The sequence below is a fragment of the Parasteatoda tepidariorum genome, chromosome 9, assembly GCF_043381705.1.
Source record: "Parasteatoda tepidariorum isolate YZ-2023 chromosome 9, CAS_Ptep_4.0, whole genome shotgun sequence".
NCBI classification, from domain to species: domain Eukaryota; kingdom Metazoa; phylum Arthropoda; class Arachnida; order Araneae; family Theridiidae; genus Parasteatoda; species Parasteatoda tepidariorum.
This window is the reverse complement of record NC_092212.1, coordinates 1,284,421-1,293,788: the sequence shown is the minus strand read 5'-3', so window position 1 is coordinate 1,293,788 and position 9,368 is coordinate 1,284,421. Positions and strand designations below refer to the sequence as shown.

The following is a 9,368-nucleotide window of genomic DNA, read 5'->3' as shown; positions in this document are numbered from 1 at the left end:
ATTTTGTAGGTACACTTTGAGCAAATACTACTTAAAGTAACACATTAAATTCAATAAAAACAATTAAAATTATTCAATAAAAACAATATATTCTGCAAGCTAAACATATTATTTTCTCCACGTCTTAATTTTTTAAAAATTAATGTTGTACCAGAACATTAAAAAATAATGAAAAAATATCTTGTGAGAAAATAAATTTTTTTTCAAGATATGTTTAAAAAAATGACATTTTGAATAAGATATTTTATAATACAGACACTTTTCTTGTACACATCCTACACTTTATAAGAAAAAAGGAAAAAAACACAAACCTGGAAATTTTAAGATTTTTACTTGGAAAACCTGGAAAAATCAGGGAAATTTGAAATCTGTTTTGAGTGGCCACCCTGTACCAGTAAATGGTAGTAAATTTCACTTGGACAGGCCCATGTATTTTAACTATTAAAACAAAGTTTCAATTAGCAAACCATAATTTTAATTTAAAATTTCATTTTTTTCTCTTGATTTTTAAAATGACAAAATAAATGTAACAGATTGTGTTTATAAATGTAGTCATTCATCAAAAAATAAATAAATATTTAATCTATATATCTTTATATTAAAGCATTCATTTTTAATTCTTTATCAAAATAGATAAGTTAAGCTAAGAAATTTTTTTTTTTTTTTAAATCTATGTACTTATAGGAATTTTTTTTCACAAAATTTCTATATAGAAAATCAGATGTCAAAGATACTGTAAACATATTATGAGAAAAAAATACCTGTTAATAACACAACTGCTTCAAATAGACTTTTGAAAGGGAAGAATGGCACTATATCAGTAAAAAAATATCTGAATTTATTGGCCTTTTTTTTTTCTTTCTATTTTTGGCAAATTAGGGTAGTTTCTTTTTAATATAACCTCAAGCTTCAGAAATATACATTTTCCACCAATAAAATATAATATAGATTTTAATTCCACACTTTTTATTTCAAAGGGTAGAATTTTAATTAACAATATTTACATTATTTTTTGAAAGAATTCATGTTTGATAATTACTTTCTACAGCTATGCAAGTCTATATTAAGGCAGCATTAAATGTTTACTTTAATTTGTACTTTCAATCTCAAGAATCAAGTGATTTTTAAAAACGTAATTTCAAATGTGTTGGAGTTTAACACATACCAAGAAAGAAAGTAATTTCATTAACTAAAATTAATTAATGCAACAATTTATTTAAAATAAATTTTAAAACTAAGAAAAGAAAATAACAAAATTATCAATTATTTAAAACACTGTTTTTTAACTTTTGATATCAATATATATATATAAAAATAATATGTTGATTTAAATCAAGCTGATTTAAATCAACAAACGCTGGTTCTTCTGTATAAATATTTTAAGAAATAATGTGTTGTAAATTACATATAATAAATACACGACTAACAAAATTAACATATTTGTTTATATTTTTTAAACTATATCCAGTTGAATATTAAATTTATAAAAGAAACTGTAATTTATTCTGATAATTAATCTCAATTTATTAGGATACGTTAAGTATTTAATAAATAAAATTTTAAAGTCCTGTTAAAAAAATTACAATTATCTTATATTTTAATTGGTTATATGTAAGGAATATACAGTGGAATCCGCTTAAGAAGTTTTTCAAGGGAGTGGAAAGAAATGACCTATTAAATAGAAAAACTTTTTATACAATAAAGTTTTAAAAAAAGTTTTTTTTAAATTATAAAACTTATATTACAGAATCAACACAATGGAATAAATATTTAATTTTACTGTCATTTAAAAAAATAGTTAATAAATAATAACAAAGTTACCTACTTTATTTTTTATTTTATCTAATGTTATTTACACAGAGAAGCCAAATTTTTACAATTATTGAGGATATTTTTGTGAGAAAAAATCTTATAAAGTCGTTTGTTTTTGCTTTTTCTCACCAACCTTTAACTGAAAATTGTCCAACTGCTGAAAATATTTGAACATTTCCGGGGGCACATTTTCAACACTGTAAATGAATTTATTAAAAGTTTCAAACCCTTTTCTGGCAACAGAATGACTAAGAGGTTTAGCGACATCTTCAATATCTTCCATTTCTCCCAACTCTTCTGTGTCATTTGTAGCTTCTCAATATCCTCTAATGTAAGCGCATCACAAGGTAAAATTTCGTTGTCAACTGATACATATTCTTCAAATGATGCAGTGAAATTAAGTTTATTTTGGAGCAATTTCCAATTGTTATCAAAATTTTCATTTGTTTCTTCACCTGAAATTTCAGCTTCAAAGTCATACTCTTCGGTTGTATCTCCATCAGAGAATCCAGCTGTTTGAAAACAATTAACAATTACAGATGGTGTTATTAATTCCCATGCCAAAACAATATATTGAATCGCTTCAAAAACATCTTGACATTTTTTAGCTCTCCTGTATTTTCAAGTCCCTCCAGCATCCGTTTAACAAGTCGCATTTTATAATGCTAGCTAAGGCTAACAACGTTAAAGAGCACAAAAATATTTATAGAATACAGACAGCTGTTTCGGATGCTCAAAGGGCAACCTTCATCAGTGCAACAGAAAGAAATGAGAGAAAACAGGGTAAATATAGAGAAAGGTGATGTCACAAGAGGTTTTATATGCATTATTTTGAAAGTTCAAAGCTATTCAAAATCTTAACTTTCCCCTTTTATAAAAGATATGTTGATGACAGTTTTGCTTTGTTAGATGAAAATAATTGTAATTTAGACCAAATTCTTAATGTTATGAACAGTATTGATTCTTGCATTCAGTTCACCTTTGAATTAGAGACTGATCTTCTTCCAAAAACTTCCTTTCTTAGATGTTCTTGTGACTCGGAATGATAATTCATTCCATACCACTGTCTTTTGCAAACCGTCTGCTGTTTCTCTTCCCCCTCATTACAAATCCTCCCACCCTCCCAACCAAAAACTTGCCTTTTTTCGGTCTTTTGTCAACCGTGCTGTTAATATTTGTTCTGATATTGAATTTCTTGATGCAGAATTAAATTGAATCAAAGCCATTGCTCATGACAGAGGTTATTCTCCTAACATTATTGATAATAGTTATAAAAACTTAACCAAACAATCGCCTACCGATAAACCTTCCAAAAAATTATCTAACAATTTAGTCATTTTACCCTATTTTCCTAAAATAAGTTGGCAAGTTGCTAATATCCTAAAGAAGTTTGATTTTAATATTATTTTCAGTCCCATTAATAAGATAATATTTTTTATCTCAAACAGCCCATTGAGAGTCAAAATAGCTGGGGTATATACCAAATTAATTGTCAATGCGGCCTTTCATATATTGACCAAACTAAGCGTCCCTTAAAGTGCCGTGTCAAGGAACATGAAGCTTATGTCAAAAAAACAAGAATTTGAACAGTCATCTATTGCCCAACATTGTTGGAACTCTAATCATAATTTTAATTTTTCTTCTTCTAAAGTCATTCAAAATTGTTCTTCAATTTTTGATTTAGATTTTTACGAGTCTTATCATATTTTCAAAAATTCCAAACTGTTGGTCAATGACCTATCAAGTGTTCCTTATATTTCTCCTGTTTGGAAATCTATGATAAAACCTAACTNTTAGTGACATCTATATGCATTATTTTGAAAGTAAACTATTCAAAATCTTAACTTTCCCCTTTTATAAAAGATATGTTGATGACAGTTTTGCTTTGTTAGATGAAAATAATTGTAATTTAGACCAAATTCTTAATGTTATGAACAGCATTGATTCTTGCATTCAGTTTACCTTTGAATTAGAGACTGATCAAAAACTTCCTTTCTTAGATGTTCTTGTGACTCGGAATGATAATGCATTCCATACCACTGTCTTTTGCAAACCGTCTGCTGGTTCTCTTCCCCCTCATTACAAATCCTCCCACCCTCCCAACCAAAAACTTGCCTCTTTTCGGTCTTTTGTCAACCGTGCTGTTAATATTTGTTCTAATATTGAATTTCTTGATGCAGAATTAAATTGAATCAAAGCCATTGCTCATGACAGAGGTTATTCTCCTAACATTATTGATAATATTTATAAAATCTTAACCAAACAATCGCCTACCGATACCCTATTTTCCTAAAATAAGTCGGCAAGTTTCTAATATCCTAAAGAAGTTTGATTTTAATATTATTTTCAGTCCCATTAATAAGATAATATTTTCTAATCTCAAACAGCCCATTGACAGTCAAAATAGCTGGGGTATATACCAAATTAATTGCCAATGCGGCCTTTCATTTATTGACCAAACTAAGCATCCCTTAAAGTGCCGTGTCAAGGAACATGAAGCTTATGTCAAAAAACAAGAATTTGAACACTCATCTATTGCCCAACATTGTTGGAACTCTAAACATAATTTTAATTTTTCTTCTTCTAAAGTCATTCAAAATTGTTCTTCAATTTTTGATTTAGATTTTTATGAGTCCTATAATATTTTCAAAAATTCCAAACTGTTGGTCAATGACCTATCCAGCGTTCCTTATCTTTCTTCTGTTATGAAACCTATGATTTAACCTAACTAACCACCCTTTGTTCCTTGCTTCCTATACGTCGTCATCCATTCACCCTTCCCTCCTATTGGCCGTTGTTCTAAACCCTCTTGTGATGTCACCTTTCTCTATATTTACCCTGCTTTCTCTCATTTCTTTCTGTTGCACTGATGAAGGTTGCCCTTTGAGCATCCAAAACAGCTGTCTGTATTCTATAAAATAAGGAATAAACATAGTGAAGGTCCCCTCCCCCCCCCAAAAAAAAAATAGTGGAGGTTTGCAGAATCCTATTCAGATTCAAGAGATAATCAACAGGAATCGTGCCAAAGCTGATTTTAATGCAAAACATTGTACAATAGAGTCTCGCTTATCCAAGTTAAAGTGGACCACCACTCACTAGGATAACCGTAAAACTTGTTTAAAGCGAAGAATAGAAAAAAAGAGAAGGTATAAATGTAATATATTTGACAAATACAAAACTTATACAAGTACACCACATACAATTCATATTATAATTAAAAAGCTTACTATAAAACCGCATACTTTACGAGGAGTTTTTACTTAAAAAAATCCTTAATTATTTTTTGTTTTACATTACTTTGGCGCTTTTCTGCAGCAATGTTTCACCATTTTTTTAGGAATAACAGGAAGGCTGCTGTCAGCTCTTCTTGTTGTTCTGTAGATTCAATATCTTTCAGTCCATCTGCATGAGAGATTTTTATATCTTGATTTTCATCGTTTATCATCTTCGGTAGATTCATTTTCATTCTTGACAATATTAATGATCATTTCATCGGATCAAGTTGTTGGATTTCGCTTTCTCGAGTGTTTATAAGATAAAATTCAGAAATTGTTTTAGAGGTAGTTTAAAAAATAAACTGGAACAAAAAAATCCTTGAAATATTTGATACCTCGGTTAAAGCGGAAACTCGGATAATCGGGACTCTACTGTATTTATATGTAAATACTGTGCGTTTTAATGGATGAAGCAGCCAAATTGATTATTTTTCTTTCCCCTATAATTTTTTCAAGAGTGTAAGTGGGAGACCTAAAAAATGCAGGAGACGGCGCACCTACCGTCGTGCTATCAAAAAAGTTGTTCAACTGGCTAGAACAAAGAAAAACCTTATGGATGGGTCTAAAGGAAAAACCTGTGTTAAAGGATCGACAGTCATTGTAACGTACCGCAGGAGGAGGAGGAGAAGGAGAAGAAAAACTAAAGTTAGTTGAACTACTTTTAGAATAAGTACTGTCTCTTGTAGATTGAATCTAGAATGTTGAAGTTTTTAAAAAATCTTTTAGCTGCAATAGGAAACAGTTGTCTACCTATTATCTCATAGAAGTATGCAGAATCTTATAACTCTGAATCAATAATTTCTGCCACTGCAAAATTTCAGAAAATAAGACAAAAAATGCTTAACCCCTTGCACTATTTTCATGAGTCTGACTTGTGATAAAAGTTTTAGGCCGAACTTTAATATCACAAATCAGGCTCGTTGTTTAATTCCATGTCAAACGTGAATATCAAGATCTTAATCTCGGGCTAAACAAGAACGTCTGAATGGTTTTTCTTTATATGAATAGGTATTTTATATCTTATATCTTAAATATTTTATATCTTAATGTAGCTACTTGGGATACATCGTTGTTGTCCAGATAATATCTGCCATTTTAAAGGCACCAAGTTTGAATTGCTCCTTTAAAGGGTAATTCAGAATAAAAATCAAATCTGAATTAATCCTCAATGGACAAAGCCAAACTTCTTTGTTATTGGGGTGGCAGTTGCTATGTTTCTAAAATTTTGTACAGATATTCTTGTTAAAATATGGTAATTTTAAGAGAAAGTCGATCAACAAAATTTGTGATTCCTTAAACTTTAATCATTTTGAGTTAATTTTTTTTAATACTTTTATATTTGTGGGGCAGCAGAAAGTATTCGTTCAGAGTTAGAAAATTTTGCATACTTCTTAATGAGGGTACTTCACAACTTTTTCAAGCTGCTGCTTAATGCAGGGATGCCTACTTGTGAAAATTATCTTTCCAGTGCTAGCAAATTTTATATTTTAATATTGGATTCTTGGTTTAGTAAATGTGATGAAAACTGATTTTGCTTACCACTGTACACAAAGCAAATTAAACACATAAATAAAATAGAATGCAACTTACTTCTAATTAACTCAAAGTGAAGATTCTGAACAGATTTTTAAATTAAACAGATTTCTGAAAATAACCATTCCATAAAATATTTTTCTGCAATCAGAATAGTTGGCATTTCTGTAAAAGATTTAAAAGACTTTTACGTTTTTGATTCACTTTGTTGAATAAATTTGTTTTGTTTTATTTAATATTTTGTCTTGCAGACAAAGACAAATGTTACATCATCAGCCCAGGCTGCTTCTTACCTTAAATCAGCGCAAGAACGTATTGCAAAGCGCCTTTCTTTGTGTAAATCATCAAAAGGTGGATCGATTCCTGACGTTAAGTCCAAAACTGGTCCTTCTTCCTCAGCAAGAAAATCATCTTTTTCGCTATTTGGAAGCAAAGATGAGTTATTGGAATTTTCGGACAGGTAATATTTTTAATTCTCAACCCAAACAAATCTAACTGGTCTTCTTTTTCTCTCTAAGTTAATTTTGTAAAAGTCGGTTTTCAAAGAGGAACAACCTAGTGAAATTTTCAGAAAATGAAGGGAAAAAAATTTGCATTTTCTAATAGTTTTTCCTTTAGGATTATTGTATCAAAATATTTAATTAATTTTCGTAAAAATGTAAAAGTAACAGCATAATCAGTTTAGTGTGGCTCACAATATTCTGACAGGTATGATCACATGAACTTGTGCACTCAGTTGATAAATGGATTTGCTCACTACTATTAAACGATTTTCTGAAGGTACTATTATTTTCATAATTTAATTGAAAAAATTTGTCTCAATTATGTAAGAAAAAGAATTAAGGCTAATTTCAATATAAATAGTGGAAATTGCAACTTAGCTGTAATAATTTTTAATGAAGGTTGCGAGGGGAGCAACTAGAAATAAATGTAGACCCAGCAGCCAAAGAATATGCTCAAAATAAAAATGACAGGTGAATTTCGACTGCTTCTTTATTTACAAGTGAGGTGTCACATGAGGGTAAAATAACAACAAAAAAAAAAGGTTAAGCTATCACTTGCAACTGCTGGAAATGATGAAGAAGAGGCATCTTATGGACCTGGTATTGATGCATTGTTAGTTGCAAAATTTTATATATTTATTTGGATTATTGGTCACAAAACTTCGAAATTATGTTTCTCTTTCTCGCTGTATTGCTAATTAGTACGATTTTCAACCGATTTATTTAAAATTTTGACACAATGCTCACAGTAAATATAAACTTTGTTGCCTGTAGGAAATTTTTAATTGAATCGACTACTTTTAGTGTAATCTTTGAAAATGTAACATATTTTATATAATTGTTTGAATTTTCTTTTCAAAACGCCATCGTTTTGTGAAGAAAAAAAATTTGAAAATCCTTTGTACTACAAAAACTACGTTCATGTAGTTTGAAAAAAGTAAAATAGAATTAAATTTGAATGATTTTTTTTCAACCTATGACAAAAATTATTGATAATTTGAAAAGTAAGTTTAAAACATAAATTGTATTACATAAGTGCAAATTTTGTACATTTTCGTGTTTGTAACATGATAAAATGAAGTTTAAACTATGTGCAATTACATAAAACTAAGAAAAGATAAAGAATAAACTATTAGATGTATTAAATTAAGTTAATCGGTGCAAAATTCCTCAAAAAGTCCTTTTTTTACATGCTTCTTTTGTGTTGCATCTCTTTAAATATTGTGATTCTTTTTATCCTGCTTTGACTGATTTGTAAAGTGTGCAGGTCAATAAACTCAATGGAAGAGGGGGAGCTAGGTGGTTCAGGGGATAATGCCTTTGCCTTCCAATGAGATGAACCATGTTCGAATCCCAGCAATGGCTGGTTGATACGAATTCCGCATCCAGCATGCACCGATAACAGTGCTGATGTAAAATATCCTCAATTGGTTTACGTATCATGGGTTAGAGTCCCCTTGCTGTCAGGCTAACTGTGGGAGGTTTTACTCTGCATGTAACGCAAAAGCAGGATAGTTCCATCAAAAAGTGCTTCACAAATGCAAATTTCTCCCTAATACTTGCTCCAGGAGTTCCTTTGTCTTCTACATTGGGTTCAAAATGACAAGGCTATAGAGTTGAACATTGGTAGTTGTAAACCCAAAAGCTGGGTCGGCCGTTCAATACCGGTTATGAAATATTAAATGGAAGAGGGGAGTTATAAAATTAAAATTATGGATACCCTTGAAAAAAAAAAAGAACAATTATCTTATAACCACTATTTTTTAATAAAAGGAATATTGTACAAAAACTTCCTCTGAGTTAACTGCCTGCTGTTTTGTTCAGTTTTTGTTTAATATGTACCCCTGCTTACTCCTGGAACAGTTTAGCATTAACTTCTTTTGGATAATTTCCTTTATTTTGTATTGAAATAAAATGTTCAATCATGTGCTTTTCTTCTCTAGTGATCCTCCTGCAACTCCAAAGCCTTCTACATCTCAGTCATCAGGATCTGGCAATAAGTAAGTAATCATCCAAGTTTTGTTTATGAAAATGGTTGCTAAGAAATTTTTAGGAAGAACTCTTCTGAATCTTTTCATTTTTATCAGACTGTTAGTTTAATTTTATGCTAGAAGTTTAGGTTCTGTTAGAAGATATTCACCAATTTAACTACCATTGTGCGGTTTAAATTAATCTTATCATAAAATAATTTTAATTATATTGATTGGTTATACTTTTAATTATAATTTTTTTAAAAATTATTTTG

At 29.8% G+C, this 9,368-nt stretch overlaps 1 protein-coding gene across 3 annotated transcripts in view; it reads left to right on the top strand.

The window, feature by feature from the left end:
• The window catches only part of LOC107436086 (serine-rich adhesin for platelets), a 49,653-nt gene that overhangs the window by 21,242 nt on the left and 19,043 nt on the right, over positions 1-9,368 (top strand). For 2 of the 3 annotated variants that reach the window (XM_016047652.3, XM_043044770.2), the window contains exons 7-9: positions 5,544-5,732; positions 6,872-7,080; positions 9,067-9,123. In XM_016047652.3, the coding sequence (XP_015903138.2) occupies positions 5,544-5,732; positions 6,872-7,080; positions 9,067-9,123 (455 nt within the window). The remainder of the gene's footprint in view (positions 1-5,543; positions 5,733-6,871; positions 7,081-9,066; positions 9,124-9,368) is intronic. The other variant, XM_016047653.3, reaches the window with a different exon arrangement.